The sequence below is a fragment of the Mytilus californianus genome, unplaced genomic scaffold (genome assembly GCF_021869535.1).
Source record: "Mytilus californianus isolate M0D057914Y unplaced genomic scaffold, xbMytCali1.0.p SCAF_2, whole genome shotgun sequence".
Taxonomy (NCBI): Eukaryota; Metazoa; Mollusca; class Bivalvia; order Mytilida; family Mytilidae; genus Mytilus; species Mytilus californianus.
In genome coordinates, this window is record NW_026262668.1 from 18,898,517 (window position 1) to 18,912,767 (window position 14,251).

The 14,251-nt window shown below is 31.6% G+C and overlaps 1 protein-coding gene across 2 annotated transcripts in view; it reads right to left on the reverse strand.

Annotated features, from left to right (window-relative positions):
• Positions 1–2,962: 2,962 nt before the first annotated feature.
• The window catches only part of LOC127729412 (uncharacterized), a 133,960-nt gene continuing 122,671 nt past the window's right edge, over positions 2,963–14,251 (reverse strand). For both annotated transcript variants that reach the window (XM_052237245.1, XM_052237244.1), the window contains one exon: positions 2,963–3,226. In XM_052237245.1, the coding sequence (XP_052093205.1) occupies positions 3,211–3,226 (16 nt within the window). In that variant the 3' untranslated portion in view covers positions 2,963–3,210. The remainder of the gene's footprint in view (positions 3,227–14,251) is intronic.

Consider the following 14,251-nt stretch of genomic DNA (forward strand, 5'->3'; position numbering starts at 1 on the left):
TTCGGTGTTCTTGTTATTTTTCTTTTTGAATGGGTAACGTGTGTTGGCCGACATTCACACACACACAATGAACAATAGGGCGAGTCTGCATCGACTCTGACTCTAATGACTAACTCTTGCAACAAAAGACGACTCTGGTTTCCGCGATATATAATTTAAAAGATCGGCATAGAATACAATTGTACCGAGTTTTAACTGCTCAGTGTAATACTAAATTCAATCTGCCATATCGACGAGGGGTAGGGGGTGGGGGTGAGGTGAACGACATTGACTACCCACGAGGGTCTTGCACGGTCGGCCCTGGCTTAACCCTTTTGGGGCATTTGAATAATGTTTTTTTTTACCTTATGGTAATTGATATAAGTGTGAGTGACAAAAACATAACATGAATAAAGAGTAAAATGAGCAATAATTTGAATTTGTTCTTTTAATAATGAATTGCATATTGGAGAAACGTTGCGGATGTACTGATCTAGTTGACCAGGTAATAATGTGGTACCCAACCTAAGCCTAGTTTTTGTTATTGCGTGGTATCGATTACCTTTGAAAAAAGAAGGCTTTTTGTTAATTGTATGATTTAAAGAACGACTCCATGAGAAGTATGAGTTGTCCCACCTAGTTTGCAATTATTTCGTATATACTGCTGTTGTTATTGCAATGATTTTTTTTTTGCACTAAGACTAATGTTAAGATCCATCTTATCCTAAGATAATTTTGCTATATATAGTTTGTCAACCTGTTCATTACTTAGGTTACCAACATGTTCTGATATCAATTTTATGGTGACTTCTATGATTTCTGTTTGAGTCGGCAAGCCAGTAATTGAATTAGTTCTAGGATGTCGGGTCTACCTGATACATCGTTTTGTATAGATTGAATAGAACTGTATGAATCAGTGAGAATAACAAATTTTTGGTCTGGCTGTTGATTGAAAAATAACCATTTTAATGATTGATAAATGGCCGTCATCTCTGTCTGATTGTCAGATGTACGTTAATATGTAAGACTTGCAAACTTTTTTTAAGTATAATAAAAGCGTATCCGGTTTTACCTGATGCTGGATCTTTTGAGCCATCTGTGTATTATTTTAAATAATTTTCATATCCAGTGTTAATGTACTCTAACTCTTTTGACTTAATGATATGTGGATTTTCTATTTTACTGACGCTGCCTTTGATGTTACTAGATGTTGTTGTTTGACCAACAATCCATGGCCATGGATTTCAGCTTTTTTTTGGTTACTTAATTTATTTTGTCTAGATCGTTATTTTTAACTAGGTTTTGAACTGTAAATCCGTTTGGTATATTTATGATTATAAACTTTATATTCAATATAGTCATCTACCAATTGAGTAGCTGGATTCGTTGGATTTTGTTACTACGAGCATGATATTTAAGCTAAAGGTGGTCTTTTCTTAATTGTAATGGCAGTTCGCCTGACTCAGATAGTATTGCTTCTAGCGGGGTCGATTTATGAACCCCTAGTACTATGCGGAGACCTCATTAGCTTGTATTCTATCTAGTTTAGATTTAACAGCTAATGATGCAGAATTAAACGCTTGGCATCCATAGTCCAGTATCGATCTAAGTAGTGATTTATATATCATAAAACTAAATCAGTACTCATGCCAAGATTGTTCGCTTGAACATACCTGAGTAAATTTATTATTGCTTTGGATCTTTCTTCTAAATAGTTTATATGTTCATTCCATGTTAACTTTCTATCAAATATGAGACTAAGGAGTTTGATATGTGACTGAAATTTGATTGGCTGATTATCTAGCATTAGGTTAACTGAAGAAATTTTACGTTCCCCAAATATAACGCCTACTGTTTTTGTTTTAGAGATTGTATAACCCCACTTTTTAGACCATGCACTGATGTGTTTCTTGCATTTTATTTTTCAATATTTCCACCTCTATACCGCATAGCACTACCACCGGCAAATTGTGACATGACTGCGGGTTTTTTGCTTGACCTTATTAAATCATCAATCATGATATTTAATAATGTGAGGCCGATGGGACTACCTTGCGGGATACCGTTGATGAGGTCATATCGAAATTATAAAACATTTTATATAAAAACCAAAAATTACTTGAATAGACAAATAGTTCTCTAAATGGGTGATGCATACAATTAACGGATTATAGAAAAATTAGCACATAGATCATACTTAACAATAGAACATACAGACTTATTTATGGAATTAAACATATACGAATAATAAACTGTCGTTAATTGAAAAACAAAATGAAACATGCAGTGAGATTAGCTTGATATTCTTCCAAACTTGACTTAAACCTTTCACAATAAAAAAACAAAATCCCTAAGAAATATTGCATTTACATGAAAAATTATGATTATACGAATTTTTTTTTATTTAATGTCCGAAAAGTCTTAAATTCAAATTTTGTTCATTTTTCAACTGTGACATCAGTAGAAAAATAAGGTGACATTTTCAAATCGAAGTCAAACAAGTTCGGCTCTTTTTTTTCTTCTATATCGTTTTCGTTTAATGTTTTATCACAAATTAGGCCATTCGAATTGTTTTACATTTCGCAATGTATGAGATGTTTATAGCTAACTAATGGAATGGGTTTTGCTCATAGTGGCAGGCCGAATGAAGATTTTCTACAGTTGCTTACATGTTCATCCACGTCATTTTGTCTCTAATGGATATTTGTCTCATAGGCAATACTACAAAATCTACTTATTTTTTGCAAAAGACAATTTAAAATAATTTATTAACAGTGACATAGGAAGGATGCATTTTAAGCCTCATATCTCAGTATATAAAACTTTAAGAACATACAAATAAACAAATGATTGCAAGCCTCAATCGTTTTATCAAATATACAATTATATTTTTTTAATAAAATTTTATGGACTTCGATCCCCATTTTGTATTAACCTTGGAGTTCGAATTTTTGTAAAAACGTTTAAATAAACGCACAAGACAAACATTCAGATTAGTGTATTTAGACCAAGAACTTTCCAAAAACATTCTTACATTTTATTCTTATTTCTGGAGATAGAAACATTTGTAATGACTACTCTTTCTTTAGAAATTTTCAACACTAATGTCGTGTTTGATTTACGACAGATATAGTTCAGAACGCCATTGATTTTTAGAAGATACTATTTTTATTTCAGCTAAAAACGGTTCGGAGTAAACGACCAGTTCAACTAATGGATTTTAACGATAGTTCACTCTGTTCTGTTTCTGCAATAAAAAAAAAAACATTGTGTAAGTGACAACAAATTAGACTAGAACTGTCAACATACATCTTCTCGCTTTCAATATTGTGGAAATATGCACTGGTATAACCAAATTGAAATATAAGATGAATTGAATTAAGCGCGACATGATAGTATTATAGGATTTGATAACAACATTGCCCTCGACCATTGTCTTGACGTGATTCACTACATACCAGATAGCATAAGTAATGTGAAGGGATGTTGAGTTATATTTCGACTACATCAAATAACTTTAAAAAATCAACTTGAGGTCAAGGGTCATTGTCAAAGTAACGTTAACGTCGAATGGAACATAAATGAAAGGATATTAAGACCATCTATTTCACATATCCATTTGCCAATTTTTCAAGACAATAGCCACGAATGCAAAAAATGCATCAAAACTCCTATAAAGAATCGATTATGTTTGACCTTTGACGATGTTGACTGCCTGGTCATTCTGACTGATTCAAGCAATTCTTGTCGTGTAATATGCTTTTCTATATAATATCTAAAGAAGGACAAACAAATGAAAAAGTCATTACTTATTAGAATTTCACTCTTTCTATAAGTCGACTGACGTGTTCGGTTGTTTTATTTATTTAAAGATGTGGTCCTGTTGATATCTTTTTTTTCATTTTGAACTTTCTATTCATTATAACTATGATTTCCCTTTGCGATGTTTTGGTTATTTTAGATGCTGTAGGATATTCTCTTACCGTATATAGTATTTATACTTTGTTGGTAGTTTCTTGAATAAAAACATAGACAATTTTAAAAATAAGGAGATTAATTAAGAGTACAGCCCAAAACGTAAAATTTGGTAAATATCGTCCTCGAAGGCCGAGTAGAGTGTTGATTTTGGTCAATTTACTCATACATGGATCTTAGCTGTCAATCGTATTTTGCCGTTTTCTGTTCCTCTCTGTCTTTTACAATTTGATAAAAATGCATTAAGATGTTAAAGTAGTTATTTTAAGTGCAATAACTCTTAAACTGTACAACGAAAGATTTGAATCGTGTTGCGGTTTAAGTTTCTAAATTTAAAAAATCTAGAATGGATTTCAAGATAATGTCAAAACTAAAAAATAAAAAATAAAAAAATTGTCATTTAAGGGCAATTACTCCAATAGACAGTTGTTTCGGCTCTGTTGACTCGTATGTAGATCTTGTCTTGCTGACCATTTTTTGCTGTTTAAAGTTTCTCTCTACTTAAGTAGAGTTCAAGATAATAGCAAAACATACAAACATTGTTCATGTACTAGTTGTAATGTAAGGGCAATAACTATTTGGAGTCGTCATTCAATTCTGTAAAAATGTATAATAGGATATTCTCAACATATTTACCTATGCCCCATTTTTGGTATCTGTTATTGTTTTTCACGATAATAAACATGCATTTTACCCCTATGCTCTATATTGCGGCCATGTTGATTAGAAGGCGGGGTCATTTGAATAACTAAACAGAATAGTTTTTAAAATGATTGGAACATAGTTTCATAGGGAAAACATTTGTTAACAGATGACGGACGATATACAACAGACGCCAATAGAAACATCTTAATCTTTTGACATGTTGAAAAAAATTATGTACTATTGCACTTGATTTCATAGGTTAATCAAGGTTTGGCTAGCCATAAAACCAGGTTCAACCCACAATTTTTTCTTAAAATGTCCTGTACTTAGTCAGGAATATGGCAGTTGTTATCAACTAGTTCGTTTCTATGAATGTTGCCGTTTGTTTTTGTAGCAGTTCAGTGTTTCTGTTGTTCCGTTGTTTTCCTCTAATAGTTGATCTGTTTCCCTCAGTGTTGGTTTGTGATCTGGATGTGTTTTCGCTTTATCGATTTATGACTATTGAACAGCGGTATACTACTGTTGCCTTTATTTAATGTCACGTCTTATTGTACTCGATACAATGTACATCGTTTCATTTTAATATTTGTCAGAAGATCGAAATGTTGTAAAATCAATAAGTAGACTTTAAACTCAATTTTGAAGATCAGCGTTTTTCTAATGGTATATGATGAATTATCTGAAGCTGATGTAAGCACGTACAAAATATCAAAGATACAGAAATGATTAAGGATCTGGACACGCAAAGGTATGATCTCTTTCATCATTTGTCACAGTTAATTTACAATCTGTTTTGTAGTCCTTTAATATTTCTGCCATGGCCAAATTTACTGAATACCACAACAAATCTACTTACTTACAAGAGAACAAATCTGGGTCCCGTAAATTGTTTCTTAAAGATTGTTCAATCATCCCAGTAAAAATACAGAAATACAGAATAAAAGATATACTAAAATGCGATATAGATCAGAATTGTGGTCTTTAAAAAACTAAACATCTAAATAAAATTGTTTAAAAGGCCACTTTTTTCAGACATATATGGCGCCACTGGTGTAGCAGAAATTTCTCAACCCTCCAGAGCAATTGGTTCCCTTGAGTTTGACGGAAGGTTTTGATGCTTAAGAAATAGATTTCTGGTTTATGCTTTGTGTCCCTAGTAATTGCTTTCCTTTTGGCTACGGTCTTGTTTGTTTGTTGCATGGTTAAATTTGAATCTGCTTTTTGAGATCAAATATCAAATAGGGTACTGAAAAACACTGTGCGGGACAAATTTGTCGTTCCATAATTGGTAAATCTTACTTTTTTGTTTTATAACATAACAAAAATATCTCTGGGCCAAGTGATAAATAATTAAAAGAAAAAATCCCCATATGTCCCAACGTGTCACTCTTGTCACTGTTGTCGCTAAAGCTGATTAAAAGTACATTTCCCATGGGAAATTTAAAAATTTTCATGGGAATATTAGAAGTTCCCATGGGAATATTAAAAGTTCCAATCGGAAAAAGTACTTTTCCCATGAGAATTTTAAAGTTCCCATGGGAAAACAAGAATACAAAAAGTTCCCATGGGTATTTAACTTTTCCTATGGGAAAAATTTTTCTTCCCATGGGAACAATTTTTCTTCCCATGGGAACATTTATTCTTCATATGGGAACAATTTTTTCTTCCTATGGGAACAATTTTTCTTCCCATTGGGACATATATTTTACGATGGGAACATTTTTTCCTTTTGAATGTGTTTTTCCTAGAAAAAATTAAATTTGTTGAAAATACAGGATTTATGTTAAATTATTGCAGTATGCAGATTTTCTACAAAATATCAATATGGTTTCGTATCTAAAATTGCACTCAACATGCAACTTCCATAAAACTCTGATTATCCTGTAAAATATTAACAATGATAAGTAAGTTTCTAAATTAAGTTATGCGTGTGTGTTGTGATAACAAAATATTCTTTTGCAATATTTATGTACACTTTGATTCTTTCGTTTTAATACCGTTAATTTTATTCAATTGTTACATAAAAATACATATCCTTTTAAATGCTGACAGCATGATTAGAACTATATGTATTAAAGGCCTTAACGTGTCATGGAAGGATTTCAAATATATTATTTGCCTTGAATTGTATACAAATTCCTATCAAAACCTCTGACAAAATGTATGTCACCAACATTATTTGGAAATGAATATGAATAAGAGGAGATAAAGGTATAAAGGTATAAATCAACGAGACCGCAATCCAACAACACAAAATAACTTATGTAGTTATTTAAAAATACACCAATAGCTTAAATAGAGACATTGACAAAACAAATTGTAAGTTCTAAAATAAACCAAATACTTCCACATAGCAGAATTTATTGTAATTCATAAAATTTGAAAGTAATGAAATTGTCTGGACAGAAATTCAAGATTAATTTATTTGTGTGTAGTTGGTGGTTGTCTGTAATATTTGTTTTTCGTAAATTGTATTGTATAGATTAGGTCGTTAGTTTTCTCGTTTGAATTGTTTCACATGATTCAGGTCGGGGCCTTTTATTATCATTTGAACTCTGGTAGATAGTTGCTTCATTGGCAGTCATACCACATCTCCTTATTTTTTATATTAGCATTTTCTAATAGAGATTAAATGAATTTGAACCGTAAAAAGGATATATAATTCTTGGTGTCATGAAGGTAGTCAATAAGTCCTTTTGATATTTTGTTTTCCTAGCAAAAATGTATAATTATTGATATTTTACTACAAATGTTTTCAATATGTAAAAGATTAAGAAGTTTTTTTAGATATTTGCCAAAAAAATATCTAAAAACTAATTTGTGACTTCTTGTCCTTCAATTTTTTTCTTGTGACCTTCTGTCCTACCTTCTTATTGATAAATGTAGGAGGAAAAGTCACAGGAAATAAAGTTACAATAATAAATTTATCAGTTATTGATAAATTATTTTTTATCTTGTTTTTGTACTTTCTTTTATCTGAAGATTTTCTATTAAAAAATCATTAAAATGTTTAACATTTTTTTATCTATTTTCCAATAAGTTCCATAATAGAAAAAAGTTAAATACAATTCTTTTTTTAAACATTTTTAATTTTTTATGCAAAATACAAGACCCATAAAACAAAACAAAAAACACTAGAACATGCTTAAATAATATATCCATGTACAACCTGTATACACGTGCGTAATAAACGGGTTCTGGTTGAATGAACATGAATTTCAATCGATTACACACAGATGACAATCAATAGAGTGGGGCACGTTTCGATAAAACATTAAATAACTTCGAATCGTAATTACTAAAGATACGATTATATAATTTATTTATCTATGTATATTAACAGTATTCTTCTATATTTCATGTCCTTTGTGCGAACTATATCATCCAATCAAGTCCCTAATGCGAGATCCCGTTTTAGAGCACTAAGGTGGTCATTTGCAGTATTTCTCGGACTCCTTTATTTCAACATTTTGGTTCCTTCCGTATTATATTCTGTAGAGGCAGTTTATGTAGTTGGTTCATTCCTCCTATTCCCACTGTTCATAAATCTGGTAAGAAAAGTTAAAATTTCATGTGGGAATAGGGGGAAAACTTGTGCAAACAAAGGATTATACTGTTTATACATTGTCTTATCAACTTTTAATTGACAAGTGTTTTTTTTAGGACAAGTAATATTTTTTTTTGTATGTGTATGAATTCTGTGTTTTTAATTTAAAATAAATATGAAAGAAATGGAAACAAATATAAATAAATTATTTTATTTCTTTAATTACACAAATTCAACAGTTGATTCAAGCACACACATTAGAAATTGTCATGGCGTTGAAAGCTTCCTCATTCTTTCAGTAGTATTATGAATGATTTGTAGTCCTCGGTCCTTGTGTTGTGTAATGGTTCCAAATGTGACTGTTCTGTTCGACCAAGTATGTTGTTACATAGTCTGTAAAGGGCGTGTAGTTAATGTTAGTATCAATCTGATCTATGTCTGTTAGGGCATTACACCACACATCTTCGACCTCAGCAGTAGGTACAAGTGGAAGAACAGCGTCAGGGCGTACCAGATGATGAATGTTGTTGTCTTCCTTGTATGGAACCTGAAGACCTGTTTCTTGTGCTTTTCTCTAGCAGCATTGTGTGTATAGTGGAAAAACAACCTTTTGCGTTAATGCCAAGAAATACAGAATATGCTGCATTTCGGATAGCGACTTCATAGTCCACGAATATAGTGGTAGGCTGAAGTTGTATAGTTGGTGTTGGTATCATACATCTTTGAGTAAAGTCAGGAACCTTGTGTATACATGTTCTCTCTTGGCTGGAAGTAAACTGTGTACCAGTAGATACATTGGGCCGTCAACTATTGCGTGAAATGTGTAAAGTTGGAAAGGAGTAAAATGTACCATCACCATATATGATATCTGCAGCTGCTAAGTGTGTTAGATTCTTTTAAGTACTGTAGATTAACATACCCCAACTGTGTTGTCGTCTGTTAGCAGGAATGGGTCACCTTTGGCAGTATGTGCCCAAATACTATCTCTGTTGATTTCATCAACAGTTTTTTGGTAAAACTGGTAGGTTCTTCTTGCGTTTGTTGTACATGGAATTCTTGCAAGATGAGAAAGTTTTAATGTTTTGTATGTCGTCGTTCCAGAGTTTTACTAATTCTTCTACGTAAATGGTTGGAATTGGTGTCAGCTCATCTGTGCAGCGAACTTTTATTCAGCTGAATGTGGTCAGACCTATAGTTGTGGTTTGCTGAGACTTTGGTTGGTATGTTGTTCAGAGTATTAATGGTGGCCGAACAGTTTGCAGTGTAACACTTTCCGTATGTTCTTTGGCCCCTTTTGTTCTTAGCCTGGAACTTAAACCCACTGCTGTCCGTTTAATATTCATGCTTATAAGTAAAGTGAACAGTTTTCACCCATTAATTTCATATTTTTGATTATTGGTCCAAGTAATATTATTGTTAGAGCATACTTTTATTTCACATCTTAAGATTATATTTTGTTATAATGTTATCTATCTTCAATTTATTTGTTCAGATGACAATTTTTTAAGTTTAACAAATAAATGAATTTTTAATCTTACTTCTATTTATCTGACTTTTTCTTTATTTCTAAGTATTTCTTTGAAGAAAAAAAAATGTTACAAATATATAGTGTAATATTATTTATTTTTTTTAATATAAATAATATTATACTTTAACAGTGTAAGGAATATGTTTTCTTTTGAAAAAATACAGGTAAATCTTAGGTGAATTTTTAATTAACCTTGATTGTTATAAAAACAATTTATTCATCAAAACATCTATTGTTATTTGCATGTGGGAATAGAAGGAATAGTGATTTTTAAAAAGTGGGAATAGGAGGAAGACACCATGTAAATGAAATACAAAAAACGAAAATAGTAAATTGAAGCCATATTATAAGTCTCTGTTGTATTGTTTTAAAAACTTGACATTTACATGAATTAGTGATTTCTTTTGACTTTTTCCTTCTTTCATATAAATGGGACTACTATAACACATTTTTTATTGTGTCCCTTTACAAATAAAACACAAAATACATTAGATAATGACGAAAAACAAAACAGGAATACATGTAATACAAACTATAAACAAAAATGAAAATACAATATAATAGTGTTGTAATATGTACTGGCTTGAAGTGTGAGAAAATAGGAATTCAGAATTTTAATTGTATGTTCTGAATCTTTAATTTATTCTGTTATAATATTGTACAGATTCAAAAATTTCTTTATTTTGCTAAAATGTATGGTCACCGTGATTGGCCAGTAGAAGCTCAATTGATATAGCTAAGCATATCTTTTATAAATCAAAAGCAATATTTCTCTTGCGTCATTGTGAAAAGGACACTCGAAGAAATTATGAATACAATCGTCAACAGCATGACTACAACTGCATGCGGGATAATGTAGAATAATGAATTTTAAAATAGTATCATGATAGCACAATAAAAATATGTCGCGTCCAAAAAATACACCAATAAAAGTCTAAAAAGTTAAGGGGAAACTCCTCAAAAAAATGAAAATTTGATATTATGTTCATTTTGTATAAAACAGCAAAACTTCATAAATATTAACGTTTTATTCTGCTTGATAAGATATCACCATCGATTTGAATTGAGAATTGTAGCCATCTTGACGGCTTCACGGGTAAAAAAACCACTTGATTTCTATAAACCACAAAGTACCAAAACATGCATGCAAGCAGGAGTCAATCTTACGGTTGTGTTACTCGACGAGATAATGACAAACGCATATACATTTTCACGGATCCTTGAAAAATAGTTGTACCAGATATTGTTTTGTTACCTATCGGCAAACTTTTTATATTTTACTTGATAAGGAACAATGTTAAAAAAAAGTTTAAGAGTCGGAAAAGCCGATTTGATATCTAATTTTTATAAATAACTATGATCTATCATTTTTAAACTGTTTTTTTTTAAGTAAATTTATGAAACAAGTAAATATAGGGGAATTGGTTTAGAGCGATTTCTTTTATGGATTCTCGCATAGTTTAAAATCATAATTAACTAGCGGTGTTCCGTGTAAAATTGTTTTCAAATAGTCTAATTTGTTCATAACTCTTTTATCTGGGACTATTATACAATATATTATGTCCCAGCTTTCATATAATACATTTATTTAATTCCCTAATTTGACCATCAGCATGGCTAAATGAAATATTGCCAGAGGTATTGTGAGGTGACACTTCCAGGTATTCAAGCGATTTCCTGTCGGGCTTAAAAACTCTTATTACTGGTAATGCAGGTATATGCATCGCTTTACTGCTGAGCGTATAGATCAGTGTACACGGCCGATAATTTGGAACTTTATGTTTAAAAATGATCAGGTATAATATACGTGTATTTTTTGTGTGTGTCTTGAGTCCGACAGTGATACACTATACATTACTAAACTCATACGTGTATTCAATTTTACTACCATTTGTTTATGAATGACATTTCTGGTGTAATGAATAATATTTATTTAAATCTAAATAGTTCCAACCAAAGATTTGATGAAGTAACAATTTATTTTGGATATTTTCCAGTGGTAAAATTTGGAAAATGTAAGTATTTACACGTTGTCAATAATTATGGGCATTTTGAAACATATAAATATTTATTTCACAAAAATATACCCACTTGTCAATCGTTGGTTTAAACAGATAGGAAGTTACGGAACTGTAGATAGTCACAATTTAAAATATGTATTTTGAAAATAAGAGAGAAACCTGCAGAACCAATCTGATTTAAATTCAGGGCCCGTATGCATAAGGTAGACGGACAGAAAGTCACAGGACAAAAAGTCACACGACAGCAAGTCACAAATTTGATAGGACAAAAAGTCACAGGACAGAAAGTCACAAATTTGATAGGACAAAAGTCACAGGACAGAAAGTCACAAATTTGAAAGGACAAAGAGTCACAAATTTGATAGGACAAATAGTCACAGGACAAAAAGTCACAAAAATTTGTTGACAATTGTTTGAATATATAAGAGAAAGATTTTGAAATATATTCTTTTTATTTCATATATTAATTTTACAGTTTCGGAAATTGTTCATGAGCCTAGATAAATGAAAAATTATTAAATTTTATCGATCTTTAACCATGCAAAGGATATATTTCTTGGCACAATGAAGCTATTTAAGTACCAAGCCACTTTGAAATTTTGTTTTCTTAACAATAATTTGATCATTTTTTAAATTTTATAAATAAATTTTAATTACAAAGTTGCTTTTTATATAATAGTTAAAAAAAATACAATTTTTATTTTATGAATAAGTGTAAAAGCGACGGTTCTATTAATAAAGGCAACAGTAGTATACCGGTGTTCAAAAGTCATAAATCGATTTAGAGAAAACAAATCCGGGTTACAAACCAAAATCGAGGGAAACACATCAACTATAAGAGGAAAACAAAGGAACAACAGGAACACCGAAGTGCAACAAAAACAGACGCCAACACACATAGAAACGAACTATTTGATAACAACTGCCATATTCCTGACTTGGTACAGGACATTTTAAGAAAAAATGGTGGGTTGAACCTGGTTTCATGGCATGCCAAACCTCCCGCTTTATGGCAATGTTAAAAAATATCGCTAAAACACTACGTGACAGAAATACAGCAAAAACACACGCAAGAACATTCATTACAGAGAAACGCACAAACAAATGATATAATAGTCGACACAACATACAAACCACAGAACAACAACATACATATTCTCCATCAACGAAAAACACCACAGGATATCAAAAACAGTGACGCGCTTACGTAACTAACATGCAATCTGGAACTTTATACAATTATTTTCACAATTTTGGTCCAAACAATTTTCATGACAATAATGGTATTGAAAGGCAATTTTATAATTATTATGACTAAAAACGATAAGACATAACAGATTATCCAACCTAAACCATAACAGAAACAACAAAATAAATCCATTAATGTTGGAAGTACAAAACACCGAGACACGCCGCACAGCAATGTAAATTCACATTCAGTATAACAGTCATATTCGGGAATATGACAATGATGGTATTGTAGGGCAATTTTATAATTATTTGGACAACAAACGATACGACATAACACATTATTCAACCGAAACCATAACAAAAACATCAAAAAATAAAAACATGAATGTTGGATGTACAAAATACCGAGACACATCGTACAGCAATGCAAATTCACTCTCGGTATAACAGTCATATTCAGGATTAGGTCACGTTCGGTACTTAACAGACAGACGACATAGATGTTAAACCACAATCTAAGACGTGGTAAAAATGTCATTAGTTAGTTTAGACAGAGACACATCGTTTAGATCAACCAATTCGTGATGGTGTCCATAAAATTTACGGAGTGTCATTTTTAATCTTTCCTCCTCATAACTCTGTTGGAGCAGTTTTTTAATAAAGAGCACACTCCTGTATATGAAGTCAGTATAGTGTGAACATGCACGAACATAACGTACCAATTGAGATATGTATACACCATACCACGGAGCAGAGGGTATGTTACTGCTGAGAAATGGGAAATTGATAATTGGGAAGTTGAAATCATCCCGTTTGTCATAGATTTTAGTGTGAAGTCGTCCATCTGTGTCAATATTGATGAAAAGATCAAGGTATGAAGCAGTCCTTCTTGTATCAGTAGTATCCTTAATTTCAAGTTCACTGGGATATATGAGATGCAAGTACTGACTGAAATATGGGTTATTCAGTGATAGGACTTCATCAATATATCTGAAAGTGAAATTAAAGAACTTTGCAAGGTGCCTTTTCTTTTTGTCTTTAAGAAGGTTTTGAATGAATTCTGCTTCATACGAGTACAAAAAAAAGTCGGCCAGAAGGGGTGCACAATTAGTACCCATTGGAACACCGACTGTCTGTTGAAATATCCATCCTCCAAACTCAACAAATATATTGTCGATTAAAACGTCCAGCATTTTGATAATATCATCTTCACTGTATTTTCTGATAGAATCAGTGTGGTTCTTCACAAAATAAAAATTATTATAACCCAAAACAAGAAATTCCCATTTTTATAGAAAAAGCTCTGTTTAATGAGATGGTGAAGTCGATCTTTCAATTGAGCATGGGGAATAGTAGTGTAAAGCG